The sequence below is a fragment of the Nannospalax galili genome, unplaced genomic scaffold (assembly GCF_000622305.1).
Source record: "Nannospalax galili isolate Female #2095 unplaced genomic scaffold, S.galili_v1.0 scaffold488, whole genome shotgun sequence".
Classification (NCBI taxonomy): domain Eukaryota; kingdom Metazoa; phylum Chordata; class Mammalia; order Rodentia; family Spalacidae; genus Nannospalax; species Nannospalax galili.
The window spans coordinates 6,457,704-6,471,173 of record NW_008360316.1 but is presented as its reverse complement, the minus strand read 5'-3'; the positions used below and the strand labels follow the sequence as shown (position 1 = coordinate 6,471,173).

Sequence of the window (13,470 nt, the reverse complement as noted above, 5' to 3'; positions counted from 1 at the left end):
TAGAAACTGTCTTATTCACGCACCAACCCACTTGGGATGATTGTCATCAATTATTACAGGTCCTGTTTACCACAGAGGAAAGGGAACGTATCCAAACAGAAGCCAAGAAATTAATTCCTGGCAATACCGGTGTCCCTACTACTGATCTGACACTGATTGATGCTGACTATCCACTGACCCGGCCTGATTGAGATTATAATACTGCAGAAGGTAAGGGGTGGCTTCTGGTTTACCACCAGGCTCTGTTGGCAGGTCTCAAAGTGGTTGCTCATAGGCCAACTAATTTGGCACAGGTATATGATATTAGTCAGGAACTAAATGAAAACCCAGCTGCGTTCTTGGAGCAAATAATGGATGCCTTCCGCAGGTACACTCCATTAGACCTAGAGGCCAAAGATAATATAGTGGCTGTGGCCATGGCTTTTGTTAACCAGTCAGCTCCAGATATAAAGAAAAAGCTCCAAAGAGTAGAGAGACTGGGTGAAAAGAGCTTAAGGGATTTAATACCTGTGGCCAAGAAAGTGTACAATAATAGGGCTAGTGCAGAGAAAAAACAGATAAAGGCAGAAAGGAGGCAGAACAAGGACCTGGCAAGGATCCTGCTGCCATTGCGGATCCAGAGGACCAGCGGAGGCATCTGAGACAGCGTCGGGGAAAGGAGTCTCTTACAGTATGTGGATGATCTATTTGTGGTGGCAGACAGCCAAGAGGCTTGCATGGATGGCACAGAATGCCTGTTGCAGACATTGGGAAGCCTGGACTATCGGGCCTCTGCTAAAAAGCCCCAACTATGCAAACAACAGGTCCAATACTTGGGCTATATACTCAAAGAAGCACTACTGGTAAAAGATGCTGACAAACTGACTTTGGGCCAGAACTTGACCATCACCACACCACATGCAATTAAAGGAGTTTTAAAGCAGCCCCCCGACAGATGGCTAAGTAACACCCGTATAATTCATTATCAGGCATTACTTCTTAATCCTGCTAGAATCACCTTCTAGGTACCAGTTTCCCTGAATCCAGCCATACTCTTGCCAGGCCCAGACTTGGATGCCCCCCCGCTGCATGATTGTGCTGGAATCCTGGCCCATGTCCATGGTATCCGATCAGATTTGAGAGAAACCCCGTTATCTGATGCTGAAGTACATCAAGAGAATGTAGGACTTAATTCGACATGCCGAAGTAAAAATCAAAGAGGCTAATTTAAAGATTAAAGACACTGTTAATAGCTGTAAAGCTTGCCAACTCACTAATGTGGTGCCAAATATTAAAAACCTAGAAATCAGACTTCGAGGGAGAAAACCTGGAGCCTATTGGAAAACGGATTTCACTGAGGTAAAAACCTGACAGGTATGGATACAGTTATTTGCTAGTCTTTGTAGATACTTTTTCAGGATGGACTGAAGCCTTCCCTACTAAACATGAAACAGCTCAAATGGTGGCAAAGAAACTGTTGGAAGACATCCTCCCCAGGTGCGGCTTTCCACAGATGATAGGGTCAGATAATGGACCGGCTTTTGTGTTCAAGGTAAGTCAGAGTCTGGCCACAGTTCTGGGGATTGATTGGAAACTACATTGTGTTTATAGACCCCAGAGTTCGAGACAGGTAGAGAGAATGAATAGAACTCTGAAAGAGACCTTAAGTAAATTGACCTTAGAGACTGGCAGTGACTGGGTGACTCTCCTTCCATTCACACTCTATTGAGTGTGTAACTCCCCTTACCAGATGGGATTGACCCCCTTTGAGATCATGTTTGGAATACCCCCTCCCATTATCCCTAACCTCCTTGGCAGAAATGGTTCTGCAGAATAGGAGAGGCCTAGACCTGTTGTTCTTGCAGCAGGGAGGCCTCTGTGCTTCCCTTAAGGAAGAGTGTTGCTCTTATGTAGATTACTCTGGGGTCATCAAAGAATCCGTGGCCAAGGTTAGAAAAAGTCTGGCTCAAAGGGAGAATGAATACAGGGCTAAACAAGGATGGTTTGAATCCTGGTTCAATAGCTCCCCTTGGTTGACCACTTTGATTTCAACCTTACTCGGACCCCTCCTCATTCTGATTACGCTCTTGACTTTTGGACCTTGCATTTTAAATAAATTGGTAACTTTTATAAAAGAGTGGCTGGGAGCTATACAGCTAATGGTAATGCGAACCCACTATCAGTCCCCCCAGAGTCTGGGTGATGAAAGAACACGATGAGGGAGAACCCATGATTGGGCCCCCAAGGTACTAGTCAGAGGGGGGAATGAGAGACCTGAGTGACTCCATCTTGGATAAAACCTCCATGGGACTGACCCAGGCCTGAATCCTGTTCCAGGAGAAACCACACACACACACACACACAAAAAGTATACTTGGAATGGAGAGAGAACAACTCCCCTGCCAACGGTCAATTAACCAGGGACAGGAAAGTACTAAAAGTCCAGATATCTTTTCAGATTTCCTGAAGCCAGCATATCTTTTCAGATTTCCTGAAGCCAGCAGTTTATGGTTTGGCACTGAGCTGAAACCAATTAGATGCTTGTCAGGCTGGAGACCCCCTACTCCCCTACTTGCTGAACTTGCTGAAATAAACCTATAAAAACCTCTGTCTCCCAAAGCAAGGGGTCTCACATCTGAGATCCGCTGGGTTGGTGACAGAGTGGGCCCAAGCTTAAGCTTGTAACAATAAAAAACTCTTGTGTTTGCATTGGTCTGCTCCTTGGTGGTCTCTGGGGTCTCATGAACTGGGCACAACAATTTTGATTGTGGTTGTGGTGCTAGAGAGTGAACCCAGGGCTTTGTACATGCTATGCAGATACTCTACTACTGAGCTACATCCCCAGGCCTGATGGTTAGGTTTTCATGCCCTTGAGACAGGTGAGTCAGCATTTTTATGGCCAGCAGGAAATGGCAGAGGCTTCACATATAAACTTTTGCTGTCTCTCTTCTCTTGATGTAGTTTAGCAAGTGAGCAAGAAATGAGTTAGCGAACACCTTATGTTTTTCAAATAGCAAAATAATTTTTGCAATAAATGGACAAAAGCTTTATCTCAATCTCAAACATTAAACTGAAAGGAACTTTCCAGTCTAGCATGCTAATTAATATACTTTGAAGCCTTATCCTTTAACTGCTGTGGTGGCTTTTCTTTACTGTTATCAGTTAGTTTTGCTGTATGTGGATTCCTATTTCATCCAATAGGCTGATAATATTTTGGTGTTGATGCTCCAGCATCTTGTGAGCCTTCTGTACTGCAAGGTGCTCCTGGGTCATCTTGGGCTTGCACTTTCACACATTCAGCACTGGAACCAGCTAGTTCTCTGGGGAGTGGAACTGGCTTTAATTACTTACTCTTCGTTGTCTTGAGAGGCCATTTAAGATATTTAAAAGACTTTTTTATTAAGATATTTTAAATTGATCATTTATTTAAAAAACAAGCAAGCAAATATCTTAGGGGTCGGGGAAATTGCTCAGTCAGTTAAGTGCCTGCCATACAGGCATGAGGACTTGAGCCTGGATTCTGAACAGTCATGTGAAAACTCAGGCACAGCCCAGCCTGTGTCTATAACCTAGCACTGAGGGACGGACAGGTGGATCTCTAGGGCTTTCTGTTCAGCCAGTCTAGCCATATCAATGAACTCCATGTTCATTGAGAGGCCCTGTCTCATAAAACAAGGTGGAGATTAAGACACTTCATGTTGAGCTCTGGCCTCCATATATCTGCATACACACATACAAAAATGTACAATATTTCCCACGACCCAATGTATCTTTTTTCCCTTGGTCTTTTTTGAGATAGGGTGTCCCTAAAGACTCAGCTAGCCTGGAACGATGTAGGCCAGGATGGCCTTGAACTCAGAGATTGCCTGCCTCTGCCTCCTGAGTGCTGGGATTAAAGGCGTTCACCACCATGCCCGGCACCAGTATATCTTATGATCACTGTTCTAGATCTAAGTTTTTTCTGCTGCTGTTTTCGAGTGCTGGAGATAGAACTCAGAATCTCCAGCACGACAGGCAAGTGTACTACCATACAGCTCTATCCTCATTCCTGTAAGGGATGAATCTTATAATGTGCTTGGGAAGGGATACTATATTTACCTTCCAAAAACATGGAAAAAAAAAGTGTTTTCAGTATCAATGTAAATATTTTATTCTGCTTTCAGATAAGATATTGTCACATGCTATGTTTAAGATAACATACAATTAGGAGAACTGAAATAAAACATTCATGTATGAGATAGGATTCAGACAAGAAAAATCAGAGCAAGTTTTCAACTTCATTTATTCTATTGGAAACATAGAAACTTCTGGAAGGGACACTGGCCTTGAGAATTAAGTCCTTTTTTTTCCTGCAGGTACTCGTTTAGCTTTCTAGAAAGCATATCACATTCTTGTGTCTAAGAACTCAGTGGCCACCTAGGCTTTCTATCTTACCAAATCAGAAAGCATCACTTTGTATATAGGCCTCTAACAATCTAGGATGTGTTTTTGTAAAGGAATGCCTTCTGTTCTTTTTATTAATCAAGAAGTTACTGAATCAGGGTTGGAGAGATGGATCAGCCAGCAGGTAACAGTGCTTGCTGCCAAGGCTGACCACCTGAGTTCAATCTCTGCAACCCACAGGGTAGGAGAGAACCAACTCCCACAAGTTGTTCTCTGACCTCCACATAACTCCCTGTGACACACCCTCCAGTCTGTCCCCCAACAAAATTACTGAATTAGAAAATGAGTACATGGCATCTTTATATTACAAAGCAAATCAATGAAGACTTAAAAAAAGCAGCTAGTTCTTTGAAAATAACTATCCCAAATTCTGGTATCTGGAGCGACTGATTGCTGCGCTGTCGTTTCTTTAAATACGGCCCCTTCCAGCTTGTTTCCAGACTTCTTTGACTCCCTTAATGCTTTCTTTCTTCACACATTTCCAGTATTCTTGTATATTCTGTTGTTGTGATACCTGTTAATTGAAATAAACATTAGTGGCCCCTCGCGTTAAGGCTGAACTTGATTTCATGCCTACTGTAAGGCTCTGTTTACTGTCTTCCCATACTCCTCAAAGGCTGAGGATGGGTTATGTTGTCAGACATGTTTGCAATGAAAACCAAATTGATTAACTTCCCTCATATTAGGTGTGTTGTGTGAAACTGAGCTTCTTTTCTAAGATGTACTTCTGAAGAGCCATGTCATCATGGGCATGAGCCTTTCTCTCAGTCAAACTACCTACCTTCCTCAGAGAGCCTCTTGGGACCCAAGTTTTCCTGTTGCAGACTTCTTACTTGACAGTCCTTCTAGCAAATTCTAACCCAAGTTAGAGGCCAGTATGTAAGTATGAGTGAACAGTGATAGGTAACATTTACAATTTTTTTTTTTTTTTTTTTGACAGGGTCTCTCTATAGCCCCAGCTGGCCTGGAACTATATAGACCACGCTGGCCTTGATTTCACAGAGATTTGCCTGTCTCTGCCTCCCAGCTGCTGGGATGAAAGGTGTGAGTTAACAAGCCTAGCGGACAACATTTATGTCAGGTACTAAGTATTTTTTTTTTTTTTTTTGGTATTTTATACTTAATTCTCATAATTTAATCTATTTGTTCTCCCATTACAGAAATGAAGAATCTGAGGCTCAGGAAAATTAAGTGGCTTTGTAAGATTCAGCAGTTAAATGATAGAGCTAGGATTTGAACCTAGAGACATCTAATTATGGGGCTCAAAGTCAAACTGTAGGCTATGATTTCTGAATAGTGGCTTTTTAGTAGATTCAGATTCTTTTGGTGTGTGTTTGTGTGCACAAGCATGTGTGCGTATGCAGTGTCAGAGCCCAGGGCACAACCTTGGGTGTTATTCTTCAGGTGCTGCCCACCTTTTCTTGAGACAGGGCCTCACACTGGCTAGGTTGGGTTAGCTGGCCTAAGAGCCCCAGAGAGCTGCCTGTCTCCATCTCACAACCCTCAACACTGGGATTACAAGCACATGCTACCATGCCTAGCTTTTACATGGGTTCTGGAAATTGAACTAAGGTCCTTACTAATTGAGCCATCTCACCACCCCGGATTTAGATTATTTTTAAATATTTTATTTATTTACTTTAAAAATTTTTATGTGTTCGAGTGTATTGCCTGCATGTGTGTTAAGTGCACCCATGTTGTGCAGTGCCTACAGAGGTCAGAAGAAGGCATCCATTCCCCTGGAACTGGAGTCACAGAAGGTTGCTAGCCACCATGTTGGTGCTGGGAATCAAACCCAGGTCTTCTGTAAGAGCAGCCAGTGCTCTTAACTGCTGAGCCATCTCTCCAGTTACCCAGATTATTTTTAAAGCAAAGAAAATATTAAATGTCATTCTTTATAGAAGGTGTTTCAACTGTTGTTTATAATCTGTTTTGATAAATGATTGAAATTCCACTTAACTCATTACATTTGCCCCAAACTGTAGGTCGGATAACCATTCCCACTAACGTGTAAAGACATAGTTTCTATTTTTTTTTGGTCTTTTTTAGACAAGGTCTCCCGGTAGCCCCAGGTGGCCTGGAACTCACTCTGTAGACCAGGCTGGCCTCAACCTCACAGAGATCTGCCTACCTCTGCCTCTGGAGTGCTGGGATTAAAGGTGTGTGCCACCACACCCGGCAAGACATAGTTTCTAAGAATTCAAAATCTGTTACCCATAAGCCTCGATGCATCCTGTTTTTTAATACTCCAAGAAACTCCCCATGGCTAAGGCAGTCATCACCATCCAGATCAAAGATCTTGAAGACAGTGTCCAAAATATTGTTGGAGAGCTCTTGTCCTGTTGTTGCTTTCACAGCTCTCTTAAACTCCGCTAAAAACAAAGCACAAAACAGCCAGTCAACCAGGTGAATTAGGCTACATGGATTTAACCCACATTGCATTATCTGAGAAGTAAACAAAAAAATACCCATCACAAGTGTATTCAAGTCATAGATTTGGTTGAGGAACATCATGAGAGTAAATGTAAGTTATTTCAACTTAAGGCTTCAACCGTATACTTAAATCTCTTCTTTATTAGGGGAGTAAGAAAATAAAAGTAAATAAAGTAACTACTGAATACACATTGGTACTGTGAATCTAGGATAACCAAGGTGAACTAAAAAGCAGTATTTTACTGCTAATCATCTCCTTGATATCTACAGAAGAGTAAAACTATTTACAAATGATAAAAATGATGATTCATATATCTTACCCAGTCTAACAGGGCGATGAGCTAAGCTAAACATTTGCATGGCGATAGCGAAGTCTTCCAAATGCGTCGTAAAATGGCAAAATGACTTGAACTCATCCAAACTAATGCTCTAATAAAAATAAAATGTTTTAATTACAATTTTATATATGTTAAAAATCCTATGAATGTGAGCTTCTAACATAAAGCTTATGAACTCAGATCTCTCTAAGCAAGTCTATTAAAAAGCTGAAGACACAGAATATTAATAGAATAGGTTTTTAGAGCTTAGGAGGAACAATAAGAGAATATCCAGCAGGGCCACTGTGTGGGGTGTGGACTGGATGCTCTGTGTTCAGGGACTCTGGGAGTTGTACAGTGTGAACCTGGAGTTGTTCTGGGTTATCAACTGAATTGTGTCTTTCTTCCTCCCTTCTTTTTCTTCCTCCCCCTCCCCCATTATATTTATTTATTTATTTATTTGAGATGGTCTTACTATGTAGCCCTGGATATCCTGGAACTTGCTATGTATCCTTGGAACTCACAGAGATCCACCAGCCTCTGCACCCTGAATCCTGGGATCAAAGGTCTATGCCACCACTCCTGCTCCCCGCCCCCCTTTTGGTCTTTTTTGAGACAGGGTCTCTCTCTGTAGCCCCAGCTGGCCTGGAACTCGCTTTGTAGACCAAGCTGGACTTGAACTTTCAAAGAGATCCGCCTGCCTCTGCCTCCTAAGTGCTGGGACTAAAGGCGAGCACCACAACCGGCTCCTTCTTATTTTGCAGCTCTAACCCTCTTTGAGGCAGTCACAGAGGTAAAATGAGGTCATGGTGGTCCCTATTCCTGTAAGACTGATGCCAAAAGGGAAGAGACATCAGAGCTCATTCCCTCCCTTGTGCTTTCTCTCTGTGCATGCCCCCCTCCCCCACACTGGGTGCTGTGTAAACTGAGAAGAACCTCACCAAAAAAACAGTCAACAAACAGCTTTGCTGGCACTTTGTCTCTGACCCAATAGTTTTGTGTCTTCTATAAGCATCCATGAAATTGTGCAGGGTTGAAAACAGAGAAATATTTTAGGTACTTTATAGTTATTAACACATTGATTTTCAAGATCTCCTATACTAAATAGAGAAAAATATCAGACCCTTCAAAATTCTTGATACTTAAGAGTTTAAAGACTCCATTGCAAATTAAATAAAGTGATCTATAATATTTTGTTCACATTTTTCTTTGGTTTTTATTATACTTTGGGGTGAAGATGGAAGGAGGAAACAAAACTTTCACTTTTAGGCAGTTATTTTTCCTTAGAAGCTTCTGGGTCTTGAATGTGAAGATCAGTGTGTAATGAATTCATCCTACTCCGGGAGGACACACTGTTTCCAAGTTTTCCCATACTTCTTTGGTTCATTTCTCTCTTTAAATTATTAGGGGGCTGGAGAGATGGCTCAGCAGTTAAGAACACTGACTGTTCTTGCAGAAGACCTGGGTTTGAATCCCAGCACCCACATGGCAGCTAACAACTGTCCGTAACTCCAGGGGATCCAACAGCCTCTTCTGTCTTTTGTGGGCATTGCACAACATGGGCACACTTATCGACACACAGGCATTACATGCATACACATAAAAAAAAAAAAAAAGAGTTAAGCCGGGCGTGGTGGCACATGTCTTTAATCCCAGCACTCGGGAGGCAGAGGCAGGCGGATTTCTGTGAGTTCAAGGCCAGCCTGGTCTATATAGTGAGTTCCAGGACAGCTGGGGCTACAGGGAGACCCTGTCTCAAAAAGAAAAAAAAAAACAAAACAGTTAATTATTTTTTGATCTTAAAAATTGTTTTTTTCTGTATGTAAAGTGTTTTGCGTGTATACATGCAAGTGCACCTGTATATGCAATGCCTGTGGAGGCCAGAAGAGGGCACTGGATCCCCTGGAACTGGAGTTAAGTTTGGTTGTTAGGGGTCATGTAAGTGCCAGGAACTGAACCCAGGTCCTCTGCAAGAGCAGCCAATGCTCTTCACCACTCAGTCACCTCTCCAGCCTCAAGACTGAATTAAAAAAATTTATTATTTTTATTTCATGTGTATGAATGTTATGCCTGTATGTAGGTAAATGCACCCATGTCATGCAATGTCCTTGGAGGACAGAAGAGGCCGTCAGATACCCTGGAACTAGAGTTACGGATAGTTTTTAGCTGCCATGTGGGTGCTGGGATTCAAACCTGGGTCTTCTGAGAACAGCTAGTGTTCTTAACCTCTGAGCCATCTCTCCAGACCCAAGGCTTAATTTTTTTATTCATTTGGAATTTGTTTCACAGCAGTGTGTGCAGAAAAGATTTTATTTTCTCCAGCAACTGGCCAGTGAATTTTTCTAATGCCTCTTAATAATTCTTCCTTTATCCAATTAATTTGCGGTACTATTTTGCACATACTGAATATTTTTGTATTCAGTCCAACTGGTCTGTTATGTCCATTGTCAGAAACTGTTTTAGGTACTAAGTTTTGGTGATTACCTTTTGGTACCTAAACACTCTTCTGATTTAAACTTGTACAAGTTGCCTAGTTTCTACTCAGTTCAATATTTTGTTTCTTAATTTGCTGCAAAGCTGTTCTTTCACTCTATAAACAAAAGCCAATGCAGTGCATTATAAAATTAAGAGTACTGTCCTGCTCTGACAGTATACAACACACACTTTCCTGCACTCCCTGTCATTTCCAGTGGGAAGACCATGAAGTCTTTTGATCTTGATCTAGGGGTGGATATAATCAAGTTATGATATTACATAAAACTTATGATAACAATGCTAGACTGAAATACAGAATTCCTTTTTTTTAATTTTAAAGACATTTTTTATTTTTATTTATGAGTATGTATATGCATGTGCATGTACATGGGTGTCTGTAAAGTCCAGAACAGTGGTGCTTGGATCCCCCTGGGATAGCCCCTGGGGCTAGAGTTACGAGCAGTTCTGAACTGCCTAACATGGGTACTGGGGTTCAAATTCAGGTAATGCTCTTAACCACTGAGCCATATCTCTAGTCCTTGAAATATAGTTTTTTGTTTTGTTTTGTTTTTTTTGTGTTTTGGTCTTTTTGAGACAGGGTCTCTCTGCAGCCCCAGCTGTCCTGAAATTCACTATGTAGACCAGGCTGGCCTTGAACTCACAGAGATCTGCCTGCCTCTGCCTCCTGAGTGCTGGGACTAAAGATGTGCCACCATGCCTGACTAAATATAGAATTATTACAAATACTTTTTACTACAGATAATTTCACAAATTCTGAATACCACAGCTTAATGCCTCATCTAAGGTATTATAAAAAAACATATGTTGTATTTGTCTGCAACCATTAAGAGATTGAGAGATTTTTTTCCCATTGCAGAGTTAGAAATAGTTTCTTTTGTATTGGAATTGCTAAAATTCATCCACAACTAATGTAAGAAAACTATGCTGGAGCGAATGACCTTACTCTAGTCTGTTTAGGGGTGTCGTGTTCACTCAACAGGTTTCACCTATTTCTCATCTGCTTCTTCACTCATTAGTCATGAAGGGTGGGTCAGCATCATCTTGATCAGCCAACCATCTTCATAACAGGGTTTGATGAGGAGCCTTGGATCTTCTGCAGTGTTCTGTTAACTTCAGAAACTCCCCTGATAGGAAATAGAGTGTGCTGGCAGCTCCCACACTGCCCAGAGCACCAAACTCATCTTGATTTTCAATTCTGCTGCAACTTCAGGCAGACTACAGTGGAGAGCATCTCCCAAAGCTTCCTGTGCAAATCGGCTGATTCTTACTGTTCCAAACCATTCTCCGCTGTTCTCCATTCATGCTTCTCTGTGAATTTAGGCAGAGAGATAGCTGCTTCTCAGACCCTGGCTGCAGGGCTCAGCACACCAGAGCTGAGGGCCATTTGAAGTGCGATGCTTGCTGGGGTTCTGAGGTTTGCCCTGTAGGGCCTTTGCCACTGGGCCAGCAGGGGCATCAACCCCATAGCATTTTTACTGAGACCTGTAAGAATTCACTCACATCCAGTTCTTCTCTGCTTCCTGAACAGAGATACTTCTTGGTCTCCCTACACTAAATTTCATGATTAGTTTGGCCAGAATGTGATTCCCTCCCTTTCTTTCTCCTCCTAGCATCTGAGGATGATGCTTCTTTCACGTGAGACCACAGAATGGGGAGCCCTGGAGGGTTTGGATCTTTGGCCCCTACCAGCCCACAGAGGAAATGGAGCATGCTGAAGAAAGAAGCTATTGGGGGTAGGAATTTCAGGGTTAAGTTTGGTAACTAGGGTAAATCTTGGCTGTTCTGCCTACTATAATCATTACATTTATAGAGTAACAGAGAAGATCAGTTATATTTATAATGTTCAGCCTCCTATTCAATACCAGGGGACATCTCTATGAAATTAAAGAAACTAAAATTTCTTCACTTTAAAAATTAAATTTGTTATTATGTATTTCCATTGCAATTATAAATGGGATCTCCTAGTTTCAGGGCATGGTGGTACACATCTGTATTCCCAAGCACACAAGAGGCTGAGGTAAGAGAATCATAAATTCAAGGCCTGCCTGGGCTACATGGTCAGACTCTGTCTCCAAGGGCGGAAAAAGGATCTCCTATTATATTTTATCTTTTCCCTTATACTATTGTAATCCCAGCTGTGAGCCTGCAGTCCCAGAGGTTTGGAAGGCTGAGCTAAAGGGTCACTTGAGCTTAAGAGCTGGAGATCAGCCTTCAAAACATGGCAAATCATGGACCCAAAACAAAAAAAATGAAAATAAACAATTCACTTGAAATCTCACTGCCATTTAAAAATCATTATTGCTAGTCTGGTGATGATCACTTCATATCCCACAGATGTTATGCTTTCTAATTTGGAATGTGCAACAGGATAGTTACTTCTGATAGGCTGGTGCCACAACAGGAATTTTATTGAATTCAGGTGGGTTCTTTTGGGTTCTCAAGGCACACAACTGTATCATATGCAAACAGAGACAGCCATGGCCTCCTTTCTAATTTTTACTTTGTTTTGTTTTGTTTTGTTATAAGGTCTCATGTAGCCCCCAGCTAGTCTGGAACTTGCTATGTAGCTCAGGCTGGAGTTGATCTCAAAGAGATCTGCCTGCTTTTGCTTCTTGAGTGCAGGGATTAAAGGTGGTTGCCACAGGGCCTGGAAAACTTTTTTGATTCTTTGTTTTGAGACAGGGTCTTCCTGTAGCTGCAGCTAGCCTGGAATTCACCATGTAGACCAGGCTGGCCTTGAACTTGCAGAGATCCTTTTGCCTCTGCCTCTCAAGGCTGGGATTAATTAAAGGCATGTGCCACCACACCCGGTCCCCGGCAAAATTTTATACTCTTTAAAAAATAATCTTGTTATTTGCACTGGGCTAAGAGCTCCAGAACAGTAATCAATAATGGTGGTGGATTCTTGTCTTATTTCTGACCAGAGTAAGGCTGCAGTCTCACACTTACTTGTACTGATTCTAATGTCTTAGGCAGTTCATTGACAGGACCAGAACATGGAAAATGTTCATTGACTTGGCTTAGTACTTCAGTAATGGAAGTTATTTAGAAATTCTATACAATCCCTAACATATTTAAATTTTATTATATGTATAAGAAAAAGGCATACCAACCTCTCCTGCCGACAACTTCTCTCTCACATTTTTCCAATAAATCTCTTTATTTTCAGAGTTAGTGAAAAAAAGTAGCCACTCTGCAAAGTCTTCTTTTCTCATGAAATTCAGACCTTTAGAAAACTGAAGGAATTCCATTTCTTGAATCTCTGTTTGTAAATTTTCCATAAACCTAAATATTAAAATACAAAATTGACATAAAGAACTAGTAACATTCAACTTTAATATTGTAAGTGGGATTGCAAGAGTCCACTCTTCCCACTGGGTGGCTGGCCTCTGACAGGGTGGGTTGTGGGGGAGAGGAGGCAAAGAAGCTGGACAAGTCCAGTTCCTGTCCAATCTGGGACTCCCAGATTCAACTTGGTTGTACAGATATCTGGCAACCAAAAGTTTGATCAACTTAAAGATTTAAAAGTTACGTAAAACTGTGCATTGAGACCCGCAGGCCTCTCTCTGGGACCAACCCAGCTCCTCATTGCAGTCTCCAGGAGTCCTTGGGGCCACTTCCCGCCCCCATCTGCCTTTGCATCTCTGGGTGGCATGGCCACCAGCTGCCCTAGACCAGCATCTTTCCTGGGCCAGGCTCCCAGGCCAGTCCAACCCCCAAATTCCTGAGGCCAAAATCTTTCCTGGAGGGATCCAGACCTTATGAGAAAGGCTGAGAGCATCTGATCCTCATCTGACTTGGG

General features: G+C 42.1%; 1 protein-coding gene across 1 annotated transcript in view; it reads right to left on the bottom strand.

Moving 5' to 3' along the window:
* Positions 1–4,113: 4,113 nt before the first annotated feature.
* The window catches only part of Micu2 (mitochondrial calcium uptake 2), a 130,342-nt gene continuing 120,985 nt past the window's right edge, over positions 4,114–13,470 (bottom strand). Inside the window, exons 9-12 of the mRNA XM_029559610.1 lie at positions 12,782–13,180; positions 7,176–7,284; positions 6,637–6,794; positions 4,114–4,936 (exon numbers count right to left, since the gene is read on the bottom strand). Of these exons, the coding sequence (XP_029415470.1) occupies positions 4,832–4,936; positions 6,637–6,794; positions 7,176–7,284; positions 12,782–13,180 (771 nt within the window). The 3' untranslated portion in view covers positions 4,114–4,831. The remainder of the gene's footprint in view (positions 4,937–6,636; positions 6,795–7,175; positions 7,285–12,781; positions 13,181–13,470) is intronic.